General features: G+C 36.7%; 3 protein-coding genes and 1 non-coding gene across 32 annotated transcripts; 2 read left to right on the plus strand and 2 right to left on the minus strand.

The window, feature by feature from the left end:
- Nucleotides 1-2,606: 2,606 nt before the first annotated feature.
- On the minus strand, nt 2,607-10,668 carry LOC147536440 (uncharacterized protein At4g26450). 27 transcript variants are annotated; one of them, XR_015225449.1, is made up of 8 exons: nt 10,244-10,620; nt 6,958-8,763; nt 6,660-6,849; nt 5,732-5,921; nt 5,509-5,626; nt 3,926-4,020; nt 3,692-3,802; nt 2,607-2,906 (listed from the first exon to the last, which is right to left on the minus strand). XR_015225449.1 is itself a non-coding variant. In XM_086641279.1 (6 exons), the coding sequence occupies exons 2-6, from the start codon at nt 8,669-8,671 to the stop codon at nt 2,872-2,874; spliced, it is 2,187 nt and encodes a 728-aa protein (XP_086497405.1). In that variant the 5' UTR covers nt 8,672-8,763; nt 10,244-10,658; the 3' UTR covers nt 2,607-2,871. The 27 variants fall into 27 exon arrangements, 8 of the variants coding, with proteins under 8 accessions (XP_086497405.1, XP_086497408.1, XP_086497406.1 ...); XR_015225444.1 differs by having other exon boundaries at nt 5,569-5,626; nt 10,244-10,549; XR_015225442.1 differs by lacking the exon at nt 3,692-3,802 and having other exon boundaries at nt 5,569-5,626; nt 10,244-10,664.
- A 1,278-nt stretch (nt 10,669-11,946) lies between these two features.
- On the plus strand, nt 11,947-15,987 carry LOC147536441 (UDP-Glycosyltransferase superfamily protein). The gene is made up of 2 exons (XM_086643561.1): nt 11,947-14,697; nt 14,881-15,987. Exon 1 carries the CDS (start codon nt 13,017-13,019, stop codon nt 14,529-14,531), a length of 1,515 nt encoding a protein of 504 aa, XP_086499687.1. The 5' UTR covers nt 11,947-13,016; the 3' UTR covers nt 14,532-14,697; nt 14,881-15,987.
- On the plus strand, nt 12,062-12,133 carry TRNAD-GUC (transfer RNA aspartic acid (anticodon GUC)). Its single transcript has one exon. It is a non-coding gene; the product is annotated as a tRNA-Asp (tRNA).
- LOC147536443 (uncharacterized) lies at nt 15,162-21,061 on the minus strand. Of its 3 annotated transcripts, none has more exons than XM_086643565.1 (13): nt 20,551-21,043; nt 20,077-20,278; nt 19,755-19,872; nt 19,580-19,682; nt 19,220-19,340; nt 18,296-18,361; nt 18,088-18,126; nt 17,901-17,981; nt 17,735-17,782; nt 17,100-17,150; nt 16,936-17,004; nt 16,018-16,212; nt 15,162-15,863 (listed from the first exon to the last, which is right to left on the minus strand). In XM_086643565.1, exons 2-13 carry the CDS (start codon nt 20,209-20,211, stop codon nt 15,600-15,602), a joined length of 1,290 nt encoding a protein of 429 aa, XP_086499691.1. In that variant the 5' UTR covers nt 20,212-20,278; nt 20,551-21,043; the 3' UTR covers nt 15,162-15,599. The 3 variants fall into 3 exon arrangements, with proteins under 3 accessions (XP_086499691.1, XP_086499690.1, XP_086499689.1); XM_086643564.1 differs by having other exon boundaries at nt 20,077-20,288; nt 20,551-21,027; XM_086643563.1 differs by having other exon boundaries at nt 20,077-21,061.
- Between the last annotated feature and the right edge of the window lie 2,330 nt (nt 21,062-23,391).

A 23,391-nucleotide genomic window follows, 5' to 3' on the forward strand; every position in this document is an offset into this window, starting at 1 on the left:
TTGAAAGGAATACATGAAATTCTTATTGAACAGTTGATGGTTAATGATTCTGGATGGGAGAAAAGACTTACCAGTCTGGTAGGTGTTACCACCACTAGTTAGATGCTAATGGTGGTTATACCTAAGCGTCGGTATATCGTACCGATGTTTAGGCACAACCGCTAACTACCTACCACTAGCACAATGCTAACAATGTTTGAGGAATAACGACGGTCTACCGGTGAATGCCTACATGTTAAATCCTTACCTTACCGGTGCCGTATTCTTTGGTACTTGGTAGCATAGCATTGGTAGGGTCCTACAGGTGAAGTTAAGTAGGGTCCTACAGGTGAAGTTAAGATTTTTCAGATGCTTTACTTTACTGTTTAGTGCGAGAGGGGGAGATTTGAAGGCGAAGTCCCATGCGGAGTTTTGTCAGGAGAAGGCTTGTCGGACACATTAGCAAAAGAAAGTTTATCGTGTGTGTACAAGTAATGTGTCTTTCCACAAGAAAATTATCTTGCGCATTAGATGTGGTCTTAGTAAATTGACCAAGTCAAAGGTTATGTGTGACAAAAACGTCGGGAAAGGCATCCAACTGTTGGGAAAGGAAAGTGTTAGGGACCTGACGAGACCTGACGAGTTTTCGGATTGGCACACCCAGTTTTTCTTTTTGAAAATTTAACTATTTGCAGATGCGCAAGATATTTAATTTTGTTACCATTGCACATGTGACGCCCCCTGTTCTGAGACATGACACTTTATAGAAAAAACTTGATCGAAGTTCCACTTAAATAAGACTGAAATATAACCCAAACCAATAATCTCATCACTTCCATCGTTTGTGTCTAATGCCCCTGAATCTCACCACCAACTATAGTCAATAAAAAAAAGTGTGTATCGCTATCATATGACTCTCTTTCAACCAGACCAGACCATACATTACCTATAATCAAGCTGAAACGATACATGTTCGATACAAACCGGTCAACCTCAACTATCTCTGGACTCTGAATGACCAACTCTCTCTGATTGAAGGCATCTAATAAGATGAACCTAAACCTACCATAAATGCAGTTCGTACCATGATAATGATCAGTTTATCGTCACAGCTATTTTCCGCAGACATTGTACTCGCAAAACAAAACCACAATGTAAGTGACATACCGTCAAATAAACCTTACTCGCATTATGATATACCTGAGTGGTCCTTCATGCAGGTACCTAACTCAGATTTGCTGAACACATTAAAGTCGACAAGGATGAAATAAAAATCTTAAATCTCAAATAAAAACAAAAGAAAATCAAGAAGATTATTATCTTTTCCATATTTCCATATGCTGTCTTAAAGCCTTTACGAATTAACAAGCCTTGGGGTTCTTAGTTACCTCCCCATTACTGTACAGAAGTATATTCTGATGCTGACTTGGCTAATGCACGTACTCATGCTCTGATACCAACTGTGACTCGAAACACAACGCGCACATCACCACTATTTGCCTTCTCTTTGGTTTAGTATGCGACTCTCTCTATCTCTATCTTTATCTCCCCGTACCGCATTATTCTCTCCCTATCGCAGCTTTTTTCTCTCTTTATCGGGACAAATATGGTGGACGTGGGGATTAGGGCGAACAGTTGTGACTGTCTAGGCTGACAGTGGTAGTGGTGGTGATGTCACACATCTCTCTACAAATGGGGCTAGGGTTTTAGCAAGTGACTTCACCATACCGTAACCGTTGTCCACCATACACTTGTTAGAAGGTTTTCGACAAGTGAATTAGGGTTTCGGTAGGTATCAACATTCAACAAGATGGGACCATGGGTGTCAACTGTCAAGGAATACGTCGATAGGGACAGGAACATACGGACAGATGCAGACACCTATTGGGTTGGTGCCATTCAGTGTCCCCAAAGGAGATTCTCCCCCAACTCCCCCACCACCAATCGACACACTCGCGACAAAGAGAGAACACCACAACCACTAACCACCACCGTCACTACAGTAGAGAGAGAGACACCCATTTTCCCACTAAAAGCTACCGCCAAAAGTGGGAAAGGTGTGTAAATAGTACAAACGTGTTACCAGTGTTATGAGCGTATAACCTTGTATGTCTAGTAGTTTTCATGTATATAAAACCTCCCAACTTTATATGAGATGCAATCAATGACCCAAGCAAATAACAAGACCCAAAATTTCATAAGAATAACAAACAACTGTCTAAACCATAGTAGGAACTACTAGTTTATGATCGGTTAATCACTTTGATCTATTCCTTAACCTATTCGACTGATAAAACCTCCGATTTTCCCCTAACAAGCTCAATTACAAGATATAACATTATGCAGAAACTCTCGAATTTTATAATTTCAGCAGTGATCACTTAAAACAATAATAAGAACACAACCATTTATAGAGACAAATGGATATAAAACATAAGATGTGTTCTAAACTAAACCCTCAGTCTGTGCTGGAATTTATGCCACATTTCAGAACTAAAATCATAAGATGAGATAATGAGATCAACCCATCTTCTCATTTGCCAAGAAAAGGTGAAGAGAACCAATTTGCACTTATAATCTGCAATGTCATCTATAAGACAAGGTGGGAAGTAGTGAACAAAAATGGCTGTTTCGAACATATGATAAGATAGCATTTGAAACGAACAATCATCAAGTTTACTTGAAAAATGAAAAAGGAGGTTAAACTAGGAAGATAACTACAACATTAAAACCTCCATTACTATAACTTAAGCAGTATTAATTACCATAATATATAACTAAAGGTTTCTCTATCTAGTTAGATAAAATCAAATGCCTGGATGGAAGTGAAACAATTACATGATTCCATGAGAAGGATGTTATCCAAGTCTTGGCGCATCTTGATGTTTTCCATCAGAAGGATTTGTCGTTCCAGACTCCCTGAAAACCTACGAAAAAGACATGTAAATTAGAGAGAGAAGGTGCACAAATAAGTGCTTGATATAAATGAACGCAATATCGTGGTAACTTACTCTGTTAAAAAACAAAAATACAAGGAAAAAAAAAGCAATTAAGAAGGTCAACTTTCACAACATAGCAATATTTTGTCTTGTATAAGACAAGAGTAGTAGCATGAAAAAAGATCAGTTTTTCAATTGAGTTCAGCATCCAGCATATCGGAATAACCCATATTTCTCATATATAAATTCGACTTGAAACATATTCAAGACACGTATTCACCGAACAAAAGTCATTAGCCAACCAAAGCATCACAAGTAGTGTATAATCATGATGCCTAGCGATGGAACAAGAGAATAACTATTTCAAGAACGCATCCTTCCACATACGGTAAAGTATGTCCCACTATGCCCTTGATGTAAAAAAGAAGACATGGACGCAACCACGTTAAGATTTTATACGAGAACTATACATCATAACTTGTAATACTCTCTACTGTAAAACTACTTTCCTAATGGTACCGGTATTGGAAATCATTACAAGGTGTCAGATACAAAAAAGTGGAAATGACCAGTACGAGGATACGATTTAAAAAATATATATTTTCTTCTCAAAGTTATTAGGTCCTTCAATTTCCACTGACCGTCTCTTTACTTTTGGACCAACCAGTTACACTAAACACAAAAGATGTCAACCTACAATCTCTTAGTATCCTAATACGAGTATAAGTTCACATAGTATCCCCTAAGAATATCCGAGTGTTTGTTGCGGGTACCTGAAGTATTGAGTATCCAATGGGGAGGCAAATTGCTAAAAAGGAGTTTCCCGATATGCTGGATGCTGAAATTGAATAATCACTAAGGATAGAGGCTGGATTCAGTTTTTTCTTGTTTTGCAGCATAATGGTATTGAATGAAGAAACGAGGTTAGAATATGTTATTACTCAATACTCATTAGTATTACAAGAATTTAAAATATGCAAAGTAGTTTATGAGGACAAGTTATTTACTAAGCCATTCAGTTAGTTGAATTGCAGGCGCATCGCGTTTGCACGTGTGCTAGTTTATAATAAAAACCGAGAGTCATAAAATTGGAAACCAAGACCTGCAAGGAAAACCTATCATGGATAAATAACAAGTAAATCGAAGGCTTAGCGGATACCCATACAAATACGAAATAGAAAAAGGATCGCACAAACCAATTATGGATGTAACCACAATTAACATCACTATAGTTGGGATATCAAACACGGCCCGAAGGTGATTTACATGTGCTAATCTACAAATAGGGTGAGTTCCCCTTCTAAGCAATAATGTGGTGGTGAACCTCTCATCTTAATCCAGTGTCCTGCGCACCGTGCGGGAAGATTTCCCATCAAAAGACTCAGCAACTTGGTTTTATGGACGATCTATGTCGGAACAAGCATAGGCTACTGGTGCTTCAAAAGAAGAAACTTACGTTGTACTTTGGCAGCCTCAAGGAGCGGAGAACATATCAAAGAAAAGGATTGACAAAAACCGGAGAAAAATGCTAATCATATATACAAAGCAACGAACCAGATGTTTGTAGCTTCTTCCTATGAATAGCTAAGATTGTTCTCAAAGTGGTCCACGGTGGTCCTAATCCATTTTCTCACACACTTTTTACAAAAAATCATTCATACCCTGGTCATTGGTGGAAGGGAACCTAAAGTGTATGATCCTAATAACACAACGTTGGCCAAAAGCAACATGTGTGTTTGTGTGTGATACTCTAAAGTACATCATTGGCAGAGGTATACTTCACCCCGTTGCACTTAAAATCTTTGAATTTCTCTGTTTGTATAAGCAGTCAGATAGTTTCCGAGTTGACGTCAAAGTTTTATAGTTTCTATGTTCATACAACTTATATTCCACAAACTAATTTCCTCTCTGGCTCTCTGCTAATATATTTATGGTAGATAATTCCCAAGTGAAGTAGTTTTTCTGTTTCTTTTGTTGCACAATTCCAAAAATGAATTTTTAGATTTTATTTAGTATACGGATCTTGTTCTTGTTACCTAAAAGGGTAGCACAAACATTTACAATTATCGTCTTAATCTGTTCTTGTTTGCTTAATATAGTTTCACATTGGAAGTGAATGATTTGCAGCTTTTGCTTACAAGGGTTTCAAAGAGTGTTTACTGCTGTATGTTTTCTCAGTATTATTCACATCTATTAAGGCAGCACTCAGTAATCGAATAATGACTCTGTAGGACACATGATGAGAAGTTGCTAGACTACTACCTGCATTGACTTCTAATATTTCTATTAAATTGTATGTTACTAAAGGAATACTTCTTTTGTATTTTTTGTTTATAATATCAGAAAACAAAAACCATAACCCATTATTATCACCAGTTCGCCCACTAATTTAAAAATTTTGTTTTTAATTATTTAACGCATGTGAGAATACCTGTAAGCCTTTAAATGGACTATTAAAAGGTTTTGCATCTGAAATACATCTACTTATCTACTGTAGATCATAGGATTGTATGCCTGGGATGTAAGCAAAGGCTAAAGAGGTGAATGAGAGATCAAATAGTAAAGTTTATTCACAGAGATAATAGATTACCCTAGGCAAATGAAACCATAAAGTATAATGATAGAAAAGGAAACTAGATCTTAGGCATACTTAGTGCCGGTATATCTCCCAGAGATAGGTATATTGGATCATCATCACAAAGAATCCCCTGAAAATGTGAGAAATGACCAAGAAAAATGATCAAACTTTTGTCAATTCCTAGAACCAAGTAGAAACAAAAAAAAACTAAGAAATTTTTGTGGTTGTACTATACCTCTTCATTATGAAGACCAATGTCAGTTTGCAGTGCATTCATGCCTGTTGGAACAGATGAACAAGGTGGGAGATCACTTCCAAGCAACTCAGAGATCATAAGTCCATAACCATCCTGACCATCGGGAAGGTCACTAGTATTTCCAGTGTTGTTTGGGAAATTACCCATGCCTGTATAAGCACTTTCATTCCTGTGTAGTCATATTTTTCGATTTATTTGTTAGATAACATTTATGTAGTCAAATGCAAGAGCGTCATGGCATATCTACTGGATATAACTCAAAATTCAAAAAAAGAAAAAAGGTATATATAATTAAAAAAATTAATATTTAGGTATTTAAATCATCAGTACTGCATGATGAAGTAAAAAAAACCAGTTAATAAGTGTCCATGACGAAATCACTGAAGCACAAATAACAAAAGTGGGTGATGCACCCGACTACCCGAGTTGGATACATAATCGATGTGGGTATTCTTGGATATTCACATCCATTTCAGCAAAAAAATTCCCTTGTTCGATACTACAAAGAATCCCTGGAGTTCAATTCTAAGGAACTTTTGGCAAAGAATTCCTTTAACTTGAAGAAGATTGCGACATGTTTCCTTTAACTGATAATTCTAAAAATGCAAATTTTTCTTTCACAACTATTATAATTTATATCAAAATGTGTAGAAATGCAGAATCATCAGTATATCGCACACATCACAAATTTTAACAACATGCAAAACTTTATCGTTATAGGTCATGAATCCCCGAGACCTGCATCTTTGTAACCGCATCCCCAAGATAGGTGCTTGACAGGACAAAACATAATAAATAATGTTGACCGAAAACTAAAGTAGCAACCAAAATTCAAAATTGAAGGACACCAATAGAAATACGGTAATTAAAAGGTGAAGAGGACAAGTTATTTATACAAAAAGATTACCTTCTATTTGAAGTATCAAAGGCTGCATTTTCACTTGGAGAGTCGTCTTCCAAATCAACAATTATAACCTCCTTACCATTAATTGTTTGTCTACTGTATTCGTTGGATCTAGTGCAGTTATTATTTATTGACTGATCAATATCCATTGGTACTTCCTTTTTCACTTCCAAAGTAGAAGGAAGGTCAAGAACTGGATCATTATCAGGATTCTCAGTCATATCAGAAGATTCCATAAGGTTAAGGTCACAAATCTTAAAAGAATTTTGAAAATGGTGGTTTTCTTCTTTCAAGTCCATACCTGATTCAGCTTCACTTTTTGGAAAAAAGGCAACATCCACCAACTTCTCTTGATCAGTGGGCTTGACCATGTCTTCTTCATGGGTAAACCTCTCCTGATAAGCATTAGAAGGCATTGCATCAAAATTCTGATTACTGAAGTACTCATCGGCATCTATAACAATAGATGAAGACCATTCTCTAGGTTTCTTGGTCACCTCCCTTTCTGTATAATTTTCAATAGCACGTTTTTCACCTCTCTCCTTAACTGGAGAACTGCAACTCCGAAACTCATGAGCGTCTGAAACCAAAGATGAAGACCACTCTCTGGGATTCTCAGTCCCTTCCATATCTACGTCGTTCTGCATAGAATTTTCACCTATATCCTTAACTTGAGAATTGGGACCCTCAACGCCAGAGGGACTCAGCCTCGAATCTTTGTCGTAAATGAATGATCCACCAGGTAAAGATTGTTCAACAATTCTATTGTCACTCTCCACTGCAAACTGAGCATCCACTTCTCTCTCTTCTTCCTTAGTCTGAATGGACTGTGGTTTAGAAATCTCAGGTTCGATGAGTTGTGAATTTTGAGTTTGATTTTCCAATGAAGTTGAAGTTTCTTGAAAATTGTATTCTTCAATGGGGGCTTTCGTATCTTCTTGTTGAGCAATATCAGATTTGTTCTCATCATCAGTTGGGGGAACTGGATTGACCTCTGAAGCCTTGCACGACAAAGAAGAACGAACTCTAGTCGGTACCTTGGCAAAGCCAGATAACTGTAATAAATCACTGCCACTTTTGTTAGTTGATTCACCCTCCATTGAAGTATACTGCACAGCAATATCCTCCGCAACTTTCCCTTGTTCACCTATTTCTTCGTCACTCATCTTATCCTCCAATTCTGCATTCTCCATATTCAAAACTTTAGAATCATCAGAACCCTTAGAAATCTCACCATCTGTCTCAGTATGGATTTCTTCTTTTGTGCTGGATGAGCTAGTCTTTGAACCCATGCCACTGGCGAATTCGGCATTTTCTCGTTCAGATTCTGACTCACCTCCATCTTCACCTTTCGGAGGAGTACTATTGAACTCGACAAGGCCCTTAATACTAGTATCCACACCAACTTGCTGTTCTTCGTTTTTCGCAGAACCAATATCACTCTCGCCCTCAACATCAGAAAATGACTTAGTTTTTTCCAGCTGAGGTGCAGCATTTCCATTTTCTCTGCTCCAATCTGAGCTATAACTTCTAAATGATCCAATCTGTTTCCTTCCTCTTCCAGACCCTGCATCTGTGAACTCATCCTGTGATGTTTTCCCACCCAGACCTGTTTCAGGATTAACGCTTCCCAAACGACCAAGAACTGGTGTTCTGCTCTCGGCAGGAATATCTTGGTTCTTCAAATCCTGAGACTCCCGAATCTGATTATTCAGACTACCATTTCGGGAATTTTCAGAGAGCACATTAGGAGGTAAGAGACCCTGGGAAACCAAGTATTCCGCAGCAAGACGGCCAGCTTCCATAAAAATGTCAGTTTTTCGAGGTGGCAATGGTGGTTGTGGTGGTTGTGGTGGTTGAGCTGGTGGGAAAGATTTGTTGGTTGAACCACGGCCAAAGCCACGGTTAAAGTTTCGATAATCTGCATTATACAAGCCTGGTGCCCTAATTGAACCTTCTATTCCAAATGAACCAGATCTAACTCCATTGCCGGGGTTGCGGAATCTACCGTGCATTTTTAAGAACAAAAAGTTGTGGCTAAGCTGAAACTGCACAGATCTGTTTACTGCTAGCAAGTCATCACTTTGAAAAGAACTAAACCAAAATCCTGAGGTATCAAAGAAACAGGATGAGTCGAACTGCATCTAAGCTTGAGATTAATAATCAGAAGAACCCATTAGAAACGCAAAAACCAAAATAACCTTAAAAAATTTATGAAATCAGTTTTATAAGGAAAGACCCACAAGTTTGATTAGAAACTAGCTCAAAGCTCAAGTTAATTATGAAAAACAGCTCTCAATATCCAGAACTTAGATGGCTCTTCAATGCTTTCATGTAATGTCTAAACAAAGACATCATGTATCCAGCCAAGTAAAACATGATATGTACAGAAAAGAATATGAGCATAAAAGTTCAAGTGTTTAAAACAGAGCCTCGTTCAAAAAATAAAAATAAAATATTGAATTTTGTTCGAGCTATGTACTAATAAACATTATATTTGAACTAAGCAGCACTTAACACAACACAGGTTACATGTAGTATCAACAGAGTTTTACATAAACTTGCTAAAAGCAATCACCCGGGCATCATTTCTAGGACTCTGATAACCTACTACCAGAGTAGGAGTGAAGGAGATAAATAAAAAATATGGTGGATAAAATAGTAATCAAAGATTCCACGTGGAGATAGCCATCGGGACAACATGATCTATATGTCTATATGATGAGAATCACCTCAAGAAAATCGTTAGCCATATAATGCGACTACGCAAGCAGAACAACAACCCAATGGATTTCAAATATGCCGCCCCATCTATTCAATGTTGTAAAACATCTTAGACAAGAAGAATTCTAAGCTTTCACTATTCAGCACTCAGAACTTGGGCATGTACTTACGCCTTTACGATATGGCTAATGTTGAAAGGCGCTTACTACTTAGTCTTCCGAGTCATCCAATTTATAACTTCATATAAACTGGAAACCCCAAAAAAGGTGAAAAAAATGTCAAAAACAATAACAAGCTTTGATTTGTCATGAAACGTGAAAGGAAATGAGAAACTAAAATCTGCAGTTCTAATCGGCAAACATAATTTATAATACAAACCCTCACAAGAAAATGCAGATCCACAAAATTCTTAGATATTATAGAGATATAAAACACACCCATGAAGCAATTTACTATATTTCCCCCGATTTCATACTCTAGTTCCATGAAATGAAGATGAAAACAAACAAAATACCTAAAATTACTTAACAAAATTAACAATAAGAACTCCATCATAGAAGGAAAACCAGAAACTCATTTACCTGTAATAAAAAATAAGAGAGGCTAATCAAATTAGGGATTTTGTTTATTTATTGCTTCAATTGGGAACCAAAGACTGAATCTTTTTTTTGCTTGGTTAACCTAGGGCAAGTCCAGACTGAATTAAACGAAAACCCACGTAACAGAATCCAAAGACTTAGATGATTTTTCAAGCAGATATCAATTTTAAGTAGAGTAAAAGAGAAAGATAAGCAGTTAACCTAACAAAAACGAGAAAAAAGAGGAAAAACCCCATGAATTTAGTATGATAACTCGATGATTACCTGATGAGATCAATTTTGAGTTAGGGAAGATCAGATTCCGCGAGAAAGAGATGATCTAATAAGCTATATAGGTAAAATGAAGAAGATAATAAAACCTAATTCGATCCTTTACCCAACTTTTGATGGGAGATTTTAGAGAGAGAGAAAGTGATCGAATTTGGAGATATTCTCAGTGGTAAATTGGTGATGATGAGATAATCTGATTTGGGCTGGTAAGAAATGACCTACTTTTATTATTTTGCGAGATATTCATATTTTGGGTCTGAACAATTTTGTTAGCTAACTTTAATTATCAAGATAAAGTATAATTAAATGAATATTTAGGATTAATTTTAATTTGGAAGGGGCTAAAGGCCCCCGCCAAAATGATGTAATATGTGACCAACTAGACTATTGGCTCTCAATTTATGACCATGATCTCGCCAGTCGAACTCAAAAATCAATCATATATTTCTTACCGGTCATTTCAACAAAAAATCATCCATGTCTTTTCTCTTTTGTATTTGTCGAAAAAGACGGTCAGCATAGGCTAGCCATTGGCACCATCAGAAAAAAATTTGTACTCTGAAGTTTTAGAACAGGGAGCTTTGAAGAGAGATGATTATAATGATTACGATGATGATGGTGGTGGTGTTGTTGAGATTGTTGTGTTAAGAAGAAGAACATAAACTTTTATTCAAACAAAAGAAGATTAAAAGAAAATTGTTGAAGATCATCTAGACATCTACATTGGTCAGTCGGTTGTTACCTGCGACACATTTCGACTATTAGATTAAAAAAGGACATGAGATAAACAGTTTCAAGAGAAAGATAAAAGAAAAATAAAACAATGATTGTTAAATTTTTCACAACCGAAGTCATGGTCTTAGAGTGCCAAAATTGAATGTTTGACAAATATAGAGGCCAAATTTCTAGTTGCTCGCAAATTGGGGCTAAGTTGGAACTAGCCTACACTTAAGAAAATTTATTAAATATATGTTTGCAAACTCTGATATCCTGGTCTCCCTAGTCGATAGACACATACAATATACTACCAAAGGAAACTCGAAGTATTGGTTTTTATATGGGTGGGAATCCCAATAAATTTATACACAATTGAGATCATCGCAAACATTAAGAAAAATGAATCAGCTGAAGTTCGAAAAAATAAACCCGCCCATCCCACCAAATTAGATGGGATACCAATGGACCACAAAGATAAAATAAAAAAGACTTATCCCAACATGTAGCCCGTATGTGTGACTCGATTAGTTATGATCATTAGATAAGGTTTTAGGTATATTTTATCATTCAATGTATATCTTGTATTCCATAAAAAATTAGAATATAATTCCAAGGTCATCTTACCCCACTTAGAAACATGGAGATACTTTTTTTTTTTTTTAACTTGAGACATTGAGATACTTATAGTTATAGACATAAATAATTGACGACAAGAGGCTCATAATTACACATTCATTTTCGTATGAGGGTGACAACGTCTTTTGTGAGATCTTAACAACATCATGGCATATTCAATACATTTTGTGTGTACCTAACTTTGTCATGGCCTTTAGGATGAAAACTCCAAAACAATACATGTGTGACTATAGATAAACTACTTTAGGAACACAATATAAATGCATTGGCTTTTAGCTCGGCACATCTTATAATATACAAGAAGTCATAGATTCAATTTTTTTTTTTGATGAATCATAGATTCAATTTGTAACACTTCAATTATATGTTCTTGGATCCTTATTGAGGGAGTACAATTTAGATAGCTATATGAGTACAATTGAATTACATTTAAAAAACAATTAGTTTTATAAACAACAAGTCGTTGTAGTATAGTGGTAAGTATTCCCGCCTGTCACGCGGGTGACCCGGGTTCGATCCCCGGCAGCGGCGATATTATTTTTAGTTTTTTTTTTTTTTTCTTTATTTTAAACATTTTGATTTATATGTTTAGGCAAAACCCTAAAGCCCCATAAATGTATGATCTTATACCCACTCATTCTCTCACATTATGACCACAGATATTGGGTAGTGTTGTTTCTCTCATGTGTAGTTATTTTTTTTCAATTTTAATGGAGAATTTGAAACAATTGTATATGCAGTTTTTAACATAAAAAAGAAACAACACAAAAATCAAATTTGAAATCTGACTCAAGGTGTGAATTGACTTGTTAAAATTTTAACAAGTTTGTGTTTTATCTGAAGCGGTGATAATTGAGTGTTTGATTTCGGTTGATTTTAGGTCTCTTTGAATCAAGACGAATCGAATTCAGACAAAGAAAAAAAAGCCACCATTCGTCGTAGTCTTCTCATTTGAAAATGAAAAAAAAGCATGTTTAGATTCACAAATTTTGTGGTTTTTTTATTGTGTTTGGAAATGTCTATCAAAATTTATAGCCCCACTAACAATTTAATAGTGATTCAGAGGTTCCCATTAAGATAAGTCTGATTTGTTTAAGTTTTTCAATGAAATTTTAATCACTTTAATATATTTGTGGGTTCTTTTCTTTAATGTTTACTGAAATTTCAAGTATTGATTTTAGTTGTGATTTCAAAGCAAAATGACAAAACTTTCATATTCTATTGATACTTTTTTGGTTGAAGTTAATGAACCCATCTCTATAATGTTTTGACTTTCTTTATCATTCCCAAAATCAGTGGAAAATCCATGTGCATTAGTCCTAAAACTTCCTCAAATCTCTCATTAACAATCTTAACTTCATCTCTCTCTCTCTCTCTCTTACCCATCTTCATACAACCTCATTAGTGTTCATCAATGGCGAAAGATCAGTCGTCGACTTGTCCCGGTTTTCGCCATTGTTGTTACATTCTCTTTGTCATCTCTCTCATCTCTTCCATTTCCTTGGTCTATTGGTCTCACTTCTATCCTTCTTGGTATTCATTTAATACAAATCTAGCCCAAGATCAAATCTTACCACCATTACCCATTAATCTTCTCACATATACTTCAGCTTGGAATCATCTTTCCTTCTCATCTTGGAACAAATCACCACCTCCAAAGCTTCTTAAAATTGCGCTCTTCGTCAAGAAATGGCCTCACAAGAATCTCGCCGGGGGACTAGAACGTCACGCCTTAACTCTTCACCTTGCTCTAGCTAAAAGAGGACATGAACTTCATATCTTCACTGCAACTTCCTCTGTGAATGCTTCATTTCCGACGTATCCGAATACTAATATGAACTTCCATCTCTCTAAGCCAACATCAGCTGGTTATCTAGACCAAGCAATAGTCTGGAAGCAATTTCAGATTCAGAATTCATCTGGAAAGCCATTTGATGTGGTTCATACGGAAAGCGTTGGTCTAATGCATACCCGAGCTCGAAATGTTACTAACTTGGCTGTTTCTTGGCATGGGATTGCTTATGAAACCATTCATTCTGATATCATTCAAGAAATGGTTAGATTACCCGAAGAACCACGTTCGTATGCATTAACCGAAAGATCTATCCGAGTTGTTGAAGAAGTGAAGTTCTTTCCAAGTTATTCACACCATGTTGCCACTAGTGATCATTGTGGAGATGTATTGAGAAGGATCTATATGATACCAGAAGAACGAGTTCATGTTATTCTTAATGGGGTAGATGAGGAAATTTTCAAGCCAAACTTCAATGATAGGAAGGATTTTCGACAGAAGTTTGGGCTTCCTCAATCTGAAGATTTGATTGTATTGGGTATGGCTGGGAGATTAGTAAAAGATAAAGGACATCCAATCATGTTTGAAGCTCTAAGTCAGATTTTCGCCGAACATGAGAATTTTCGAAAAAGATTATATGTTTTGGTAGCTGGAGATGGACCTTGGGGTGCTAGATATAAAGAAATCGGATTGAATTTAGTAGTTTTGGGTCCATTACAACAAACCCAATTAGCTAAGTTTTACAATTCACTCGATTTATTCGTTAATCCTACTCTTAGATCTCAAGGTTTAGATCATACATTGTTAGAAGCGATGCTTTCGGGTAAACCAGTAATGGCTACGAGATTCGCTAGCATAACGGGCTCTGTGATTGTTGGGCCGGAAATAGGTTACACATTTTCACCCACGGTTGCTTCTTTGAAGAAGGCGATTCTTCGGGTTTTGAGAGATGGGATAGGAGATTTGGAGAAGAAAGGGGAGATAGCTAGAGATAGAGCTTTGAAGTTATTCACAGCTACTAAAATGGCTTCGGCTTATGAAAGACTTTTCCTCTGCATTTCCAACTTGAACGATAAAATTCAAAAACAAGATGATGTAAATGACTTCTGTAAGTACTACCCACACATGTCCGATTGAAAGTTAAAGACCGAACTTAACTTTTTCCATATAGAGGTGAAACAAATGGGCAGGGGCCTAGTGTTTCAGTGTTGAGCTAGAGATATATGTGACCATTCCCAAGCACCTCAACTCAAATATCGGTCCATGGGCTACAAGTGCAAGGCTCGCACCCCACATTGTGGATGTAAGGCCTCTTTGTTCTTTTCTCATCAGTTTCTATCTAGGATGTTTTTTGTCTGACTCGTCTCAGTGACTGATTTGGGCTGATTTTACATCCGCTTAAATCAAACAGTTCAGGCTCAGTCGAGTCAAATTCAGACAATGTGAGAAAGACAAAAGCAACTTTAGTTTCCCACTGGTTTTGCAGGTTGCTACAGAATGGAAGTTGAGTGAGGTAGGAAAGGAACCAAGGAAATTCAAGAAGAATCGAAATCTTTGAGACGTCCTATGATCAACTATTCTTTTTTTTGTTTCTTCTCAAGTTTTCATATGTCTCGTTCGATTTTATGTTGATTGAGAAGCTATGACCTTCAAATTATAGATTTTTTTGTTCTTTTGAAATATAGTGACCATTTTCGGTGTCTCCTTGGTGATGATTGCTCTTAACAATTATGCAAACTCTTCGTTGTTGAAAGTACATCAAAAGAATAAGATAAGTACATCAAGTATATTGCTTGTATAACTCATGTAAACCTCTTCAGTACAAAAATAATTGTAGAACCAACTCGATTATGTTCAATCACTTGACATGTGAATCAAAACCACAACATTGTTCTTGTTTTCTACCACTTTTCACCGACGAAAATAACTATCTAGAATAGCATATCAAAATTTTCACCCAAGAAGGGTGGTGGTCATGGTTCTATAATTCTAAGTTAGATTTTCAAAAAGAAGATGACTGTGTTTGTACAGAGACTTGGCAGGGACAGCAGCACAGGATAAGACTACAACCATCATCACCGTCGCCACAGCTATAACCATCGTTATCGTTCTCATTATCAGCAGCAGTATCACCATCGTTATCGTTCTCAATATCAGCAGCAGTATCTGACCGAGTCATGAATATTTTGTAGGATAACTAGTAATTCAACCATCATGAGGTAAAGATCCAAAATTTGGTGTAACATACAGAGAAGACGTATCAGAAGTGATTGGAGTTTGCAGGATTGGGTTCCAGCGATCAAAAACTATTCTACCTCCTCTGCCAATCCGTCCACGAAAACAGAGTTTGGGTGAAGTTGCTCCGCCATTCTCAGTTGTTGAGGGATTTGATGGTGGCACAATTCCTGCACTGGACAACTTATCTGGGTCTAGAGGTCTTGTAAACAATAAAACTTCCTCGCTCGGATCCTGAATCAGTTTTCAATCGGAAAAAATAAGTATGCATGAGCAAATAGCGAAGTTGTGGAGTTCACAATGGAATTTAGTTATAGCATAATGTTTAAACTTGTGTAAATCGACAAAAAGCTTTACATTTGGCGAGTTTTACGTAAAATATGCAAACCTTTTCTTGGAGCCATCCTTGAGATGGAGGAGTTCGTCTGTCGTCCCGACCTGCTGGGATCTCCATCATCTTCGGATCCATATATTGCGGATTCTCTGCTGCAGTGGGTTGAGTACGAGGCTCACATTCGATAGATTTATCCGAGGATAAGGAATTTGATGGGTAATCCATAAGTGGCAAGCCATCTTCAAAAATCTGAGTCACATCGCGAGGATATATTGAAATTTGTTAACCAACGGCGATCTTACTGTAAACAAATCAAAGACTACCTACTAACTTACAAATTTTAATAAGCTTTTAGGTACAGCTAAAAGAGATACGTTTATGCGCAATCCCCCATATTTCACAAAGAATGTAAACAAACCTATTAAAATGCTGACAATGATTCATAGGATGCTTTATACTGTTAAAGAACGCAATCTCCAACAGAATTCACTCATGGATCTAGTGAGATTGTCTCGATACCACATCTTTCCAAGTGGTACAGGAGGAGAAACTTCATACGAAGTTCCTTTTAATACCTTACTTATTTTAGCCTTTTGGCCTTCTACTATCTTGATTATTTTTCATGAAAGGTCAAAATAAACATAAAACTGTGGGTTTCAGTTTGAGGGTCAACAAAGTTTTTAAGATCATGACAAGAGGACTCCATATAGAACAACCTAAAACCCCAACAATCATCGTGAGCATACATATTGCACCATCAAGAACTTTGCATGCAACATTAAAAATGGAAAGCCCTATACTCAGTAGGCCGAGTTAAAAAAAAATCTGTACGGATTTGCAGAAACACTACACAGAAAAGACTTGAAGAAGTATTTTAATAAATGAATAAAAGCATTAGTATCTAAACAAAAATAATATAACCAGGGCAAAGGGCCAACGAAAGCAAGACTAAACAATACATCAAGGGCATACCTTGTACTTAATTTGGATCTTCTGAAGGCTAACTTCACCCTGCATAATATCTCGTTTCTTCTCCTCCCTCTGCGACCAATGTTTTGCCACTCTCTTAATAAAATCTTGAGGACACTAAAAAATGAAGAAGAGATTTCAAATTACTTCAAGAGATAAAAGGGTACCTTAATCAGGGCTTCGAGTAATGTTTTGGCTTGATCCAGGTTGTCCCTCACCTGAGTACGTGAAGATGACAGAAATCAATAATTAACACTCTTATTGTCCTAAAGGTATGTTCGTGATAACAACAATAAAAACCAATCAGACAAGTTCGCGAGCAGAATTGCCCTTGTGGACTGGAATCATTTTTTTATTTGTCTTTGGTGTTACCAGTGATTCAAACTTCACATTGCTAGACCCCTACAAATAACGTTACCAGATACTCTCCTCCCCCTTGCGCACCGCATACCCGATTCCCCGTACCCTTTATGGGTGGGTTCGCGATCCAATAGCCCTAAATTAGCGTGTTGAAAATGTTGTACCGAGAAAGTATACCCCTAGCATACTGGATACTTACATGGTAGTGTACCACGTACCAGATAACAGTGGGTATTATGGTCATATCAAGTAAAATATTTAGAAAAAATACATGTGACTTTTTGTCCACGTGCAACTATTGTTTAAGCAGCAATATACCTAGTTTAGCCTTCTCACGTATAAGTTGGTGATCACTAGGTATAGCCATATAACAAATAATGACATAGCACAAAGCATAACAGATTTAGCTTTCCTGGAAAATAACACAATTTTTCATTGTTACCTGACGTAGCTTTTCAAACGACTGAACATTGGCTTCCCGCCTTTGCATCTAAAAAGGTAGACAGGATTACACGAGAATAAACCAATCTGTTTTCATTTTACTTAACCGAACAAAAAATTGTCATAAGCAGAAAGATAAACAAAAAAAAACTGGGAGTTACACATACTCTTCTTGTGTGCATACGGTGGGTTTTCTCCCTTGACCTAAATGCAGTGTAAGGATTAGCGTCATTTTCTGGTGGAGGAGGCTTGCATGGAGAAGAAGTCAATGTTAAATTCATATGCAGTCAACAATTGCTCATTGGACTCTGATTCAGGAGTAGAATCTCATAATAAACATGTGATGGAAATTACCTGTAACCGGCGGAGGATAGGCTTTTGCAACCGATCTCTCTGTTAGAAAAGAAAAGAAACAATGGATAAGAATCAACAACACTGAGGGTCTATACGTACGTGTATGTCGCCTTTTCATCACGCAATTTATCACGATATTCATCAACGTACATAAGTAGAAGATAAAAGCAGCACACGGAGTAGCATATAGTATAATGTTACTTGGTACCTTTGCTTTCCAGTAGTCATATACAGACCGGCAAACAGCATATTTAATGGATTCCGATTGCAGGAGCTGCAGTATAAGGAATCGTAACCAGTCAGACTAAATGTAAATCGATGTCTCTCAACCAAAATAAGAGTTTTAACAATATCAGCTACGAAGGAAATCAATAACAACGCCAAAAGATTTACTTTGTGTGAGATCCAAACAAACATAGCACAATCGCTATTGCGGTTGCTTGCCGTCATGGTTTCATAGATTCATTATCGTTTGTTCTACAGTGTGGTGGATTTAAATGATCGATACTACTAATGCACATAATTAATAACTGTCTGACCATTTGGGAAACTACTACTGCACATGATTCATAATCGTTTGCTTGCCGTCATGATTTTATAGATTCATTACCGTTCTCCAAGATTGTGAACAATACTTTCACATAAGTCCATTAGTTTCCACCATGTATGGAGTGTGGGAAGAAAATTAAACGCTAAAGCCTCTTTTGTATATTCCTTTTTCCTTAGTGTGCTTTCTAGAGTCACTCAAGTGAAAATGTCAACTCATAGTGATTATCTTTTCATGCAATAAATTATGCAATAGCTTATAGTGATTATATAGAGATTTAGTGAGAAAACTAGATTTTTGTTGCAATTTATTATCATAAAAAGATAATGAATAGTGGGTGCTCTGAGAATATGGTCACTATTTTAAAGCATTAGCTTTCCAATATTTGTAACTATCTCAGCAGTTCATGCATCACTTCTCAATATGAATTTCAACTTCCCACATGTAAACTAACAGAGGAACTCAAATTCTACTAGCTGCCCTCGGCCAACCAACTGCATTTGCAGAATCTAAAGCAATATGACTCTATATCCAAAATGAGATCAAATTTAACTCTTGTTACAAGAACATGAAATCAAAGTTCACCTCGATGGCAGCAATTTGCTGTAGAATAGCCGGAACTGGCGAACCCAGAGGAATTTTGACTCCTGCTCTTTCTCGGGTCTTGTGGTCCAAGACTTCTAATTTAAAAAGAAAGCTCTCAAACCTATATTAACAAACATATGTTGATAATCATTGAACATATATCATTTATCAACATCACATACTCAACATATTACTAATTTAATATTTTACATTATGATGTAGTTTGCTTAAGAAATTTTCAAAGTGCTTATTAATTAACCAATGCATTTATATTAGCTTGACGGTAACTTTATTTTTGACAACTGAGTGAATCATAGTGTATAAAACATGACAATCAAACACCAAAGGGCAAAATTTTACTTTTCAGCCGTAAGAATCTTCCTTTCACTGTTAAACTCTTGAAGCCAATCATCATCCTCGTTGTCCAAATCATACTCAACAAATTCTCCGATCTCAGCCCTTGCTGCAAATTGTATCCCATTAGTTTAAGCTAGTTATAGAAACTGGTAATGGTAAAAGTGCTTTGAAAACCAACCTCCCCTCCCACGTAAATAACATGTCGGTTGAGCGAAGGTCGGGGTATAATCTCTTTCATATGTATCCACAATAACAAACTCCGGAGTAGGAAGAAATTCCTTACGGGTTCGGCGAACCTGTAAGACCAATTTCATAAGACTTTAGAGTTCTATAAAGACAGACAAACTTTGCACAATAATATGATATATATTCCAAACATTCAAGAAACTTATTGATTGCATAAATTAGGTGTTTAACCCATCAAATCAATAAACGCAAAAGGATTCTTGAAGAAACAAGATATTGAAATTGACATTGAAGATCCTTCAAAGAAATATTACCTCTTGACTAAGATGGAGTAGTTGGGAGTTACTTCTTGAAATATTCTTATCATTTTCGAATTCTTTAACAGATTTAAAAATTTGAAGCTTCTTGTGAATGTCGACACGACGAGGCCTAATTGTCAGCCTACTCATGTCCACTCATCTCATCAATCATACCAATCCCATAGATGCTTCAGAACAACCACCACCAAGATTCAATCTTGAATAGACTAAAAATGAAAGTTATCAACAAATATTCAATCTTGAACTTACTAACTCCCCTATTTAACACCCATTAAGTCATAATTTACTATAAGAGTCAAAATTCATACTTTCAGAGTACATAATTGAAAACCCTAGTTTGGTCGAGAAATCAAATTCACCAATTTTAGTTAATACCCTAGTTTTGAAATACAAGCGGGAGAGAAACCCAATTACGAAATGGAGAAATGAGAAGAACTAATTCAGAATTGAATGAAAGAGAAAACTCACAATGAGAAAAACGGGAAATTTCTCTCTCTAGGGCTACGTGTGTTTTTTCTGTTAACACGCGCCAATTTTTAAATTCAAACACCAACAGAAACTTCTATGACGAATCGGGAAATCAAGAAACGTAACTCCATTGATGATTTCCACCATTCAATTTAGACAAACAGGAAGAAAGAGGAACAGAAAGATCAAACAGAGAGAGAAAATGGGGAGAACGAGTTGGAACGGTCTGAAACGGTGTCGGACTCGGGCGATTTAGGGCTTGAAATCGTAAGCTTTCTGAAGAAGAGAGAGAGCAAACGGATAGATGAAGGAGGTATAAATAAAAATAAGAAATTAGGGTTTGTTCATGCAGATTTAGAGAGAGAAAGAGAGAAAGAAGTTTGAATTAGGTTTCAATGTTCGGCAGAAGAGGGAAGTAAAAGAGAGAAGAAAATCATCAAGATCTCTTCTATATCTCTCCATTACTAGTGATTGTATAATACATGAAACGTTCGGACACGGCGATAACGACTAGGAGAGTTGTAAACGCGCCACTCGTAAGTATTAAAAGCGCCTCCTTCCCTCCCAAATTACCCCTCAGATTTGGCCTTGAGGGAGGCGTCTTTATCATTAATAGCGGGCGCTTTTAAAACTTAGATTTAGTTGTTAACTTTCTTTTTTTTGGAACTCGACTACAAACAACATAGAGTTCTAAAGTCCAACAAATTTAATAATTATGGATTTCACTTCCTCTGAAAATTGAACTTAGGATTTCAGATATTTTGGAGTTTATGTCAACACTATCAACCACTTAGACAACGAAGTGTTGACTGTTCTTGACTTTTTCTAACACCTCTGGTACTAAATTTTTTGTAATAACCATTCTTCCTTGATAAAAGATGTGTTTTTTTTTTTTGAATCCAAGGGATACATATCCATTAATAGTGATAAAATCACAATGATACAAGGATGATAATTGTTATTGCTCTCTTTCGGATACGTAATGCTATTTACATACTTGTAAATGCAAATGCCTCCTAAAGGGGGAGAAATTGGACTAGACACAGACACTATTGGGATCCTAAAGATCCGATAAAAGAGACCCTAAAGATCTGACAAAAGGATCCTAAAGATCCGACAAAAATAACTGAAAAAAACTAAAATAACCATCGCCGGTAAACCTTCAATGCCGCCGGAAAATCGCCTTTTTTCACCGACAAGACCGCCACCATCACCGGAACACCGCCGCCACCAAAGAAAACCAGTCGCCTCTTCATCAACATCGACGCCTCCACTTCTCCAACAACACATTCATATTGTCTTCAAATATGGACCAAAATATTCACAAACGAACCACCATAAACACACTAAACCCACCACCACCATTGTTGTTAAACACCACAAACCCCCGTTAACAGACTCTGTAAAAACCTAATTTCTTCCATGATAAAGATCATAATTGAATGAAATTACCTGACCAGGATGAAAGAAAACAATGTTTCTTAACCCAATAACTGATCCAGAGTATCCAAAGTTTTCACAAAATTGAACTAAAGTTCGTTCATGAGGAAATCTCCTGAAATCCTTTCTTGCTGTAATCTTCAAGAGAGGCAACTCAAGAATAAGTTGTTTTGTTAGAATTAGAAGGTAGATCTGATTGAGGAGAAGAGAATGAAGTGTGTTTGAAATTTAGGTTTAGGGTTGAAGAGGAAGAGAAATATAATTAAGGGAGATAGAGGGAGATATAGAGGAAACCCTCGCCAGATCCGGCGAGGGTTATACTTCACATAGACGTAGAGAGAGAATGAGAATCAAAATCAAGCGACGCCACCACCAAAACGGAAATCGCTCCGCCACAGAGAAGAGGGAAGATTTTTGGATGTTGCAGTTAGCAACTTTTGACTAGTAGTTACAAGTCTCCCCTGATAAAAGATGTGTTATGGGCTCACTTATTATACAATGAAGTTGTATATTTGTGGTGGTTGTAATGTCCAAGGTGTAAAAGGAGAGGAGAGGTAGACTGAAACAGAGTAAGAGGGGACTAGAGAAAGAACAAAAACATGGTGGTGTGGAGGACGGCCTGTGGTCAGAATAAAGGTGGTGGATGTCGTCGGAATGAACTTGGTCGTCAAAACAGTTGTGGTGGTGAAGATGACGGTTGTGGTGGTGAAGATGGAGAAGAGGAAGTAGGATCAAGCCATTCAATTTTCAGACAAAATAAAAATTCTTTTTTTTTTTTTTTTTTTTTGAGGGTAAAATAATACCATAACCATTCATTGTTATCAAATAGAAAGTATCATCAAAAGGAACAAAAGCCACAGGGGTGTAATAGCACTAGAGCTGAGTTACAGGGGTTAAAGCTAAAGAAGCTAATTCATGGGCCAGTACATTCGCACTTCTTCTACAGCATAAGAAGTGGACGTTGAAGTTTGACACGTATCCACGTAGCTCGTGCATGTGGGGAATCAAGCGCCACGGGACCGTCGGATCTGCATCTATGAGAAACTCCCACAAAACCCTACAATCCATCTCCAATATAAAGTCATCTAATCCCAATAGTTCAGCCGACTCCAGCCCTAATAAAAATTATTTATTGTTGTTTTTCCCCTCAAATATTCGTACTCTTGCAATTAAATTGATATTCCCTGTCTTTAACAAAAAAAAAAAATTGGTATCCCCTTAAGCGGGGCCCTTGTTTTTTCTTTCTCGTGTTAAGACTTTGTGGTTACTTGATTTTATGGATCGTGTTTTGATATCCATGGTAGTCCATTACAAGCAAGACGACAATCTTATTATCGATTGTTTTATTCTTTTTAGTTGTTATATTGTTTCGTTTATAAACAAATCAAAGTGACTACAAGG

Source organism: Eschscholzia californica, unplaced genomic scaffold, assembly GCF_041429995.1.
Source record: "Eschscholzia californica isolate CP2 unplaced genomic scaffold, dmEscCali1.0.p SCAF_5, whole genome shotgun sequence".
In the NCBI taxonomy this organism is placed as follows: Eukaryota; Viridiplantae; Streptophyta; class Magnoliopsida; order Ranunculales; family Papaveraceae; genus Eschscholzia; species Eschscholzia californica.

What these genes read in the sequence shown, in the direction of transcription:
- LOC147536441 (XM_086643561.1), top strand. Translation starts at nt 13,017, where the DNA reads ATGGCGAAAGATCAGTCGTCGACTTGTCCCGGTTTTCGCCATTGTTGT.
- LOC147536440 (XM_086641275.1), bottom strand. Translation starts at nt 8,671, where the DNA reads ATGCACGGTAGATTCCGCAACCCCGGCAATGGAGTTAGATCTGGTTCA. An exon ending in TTGGTCTTCATAATGAAGAG is followed by an intron (nt 5,627 to 5,731) that starts GTATAGTACAAC and finishes TCACATTTTCAG; the next exon opens with GGGATTCTTTGTGATGATGA. An exon ending in GGGAGATATACCGGCACTAA is followed by an intron (nt 2,907 to 5,568) that starts GTATGCCTAAGA and finishes TCTTTTTCGTAG; the next exon opens with GTTTTCAGGGAGTCTGGAAC.
- LOC147536443 (XM_086643563.1), bottom strand. Translation starts at nt 20,211, where the DNA reads ATGAGTAGGCTGACAATTAGGCCTCGTCGTGTCGACATTCACAAGAAG. An exon ending in TACTCCATCTTAGTCAAGAG is followed by an intron (nt 19,873 to 20,076) that starts GTAATATTTCTT and finishes TTGGTCTTACAG; the next exon opens with GTTCGCCGAACCCGTAAGGA. An exon ending in ACCGTATGCACACAAGAAGA is followed by an intron (nt 17,783 to 17,900) that starts GTATGTGTAACT and finishes CTACCTTTTTAG; the next exon opens with ATGCAAAGGCGGGAAGCCAA.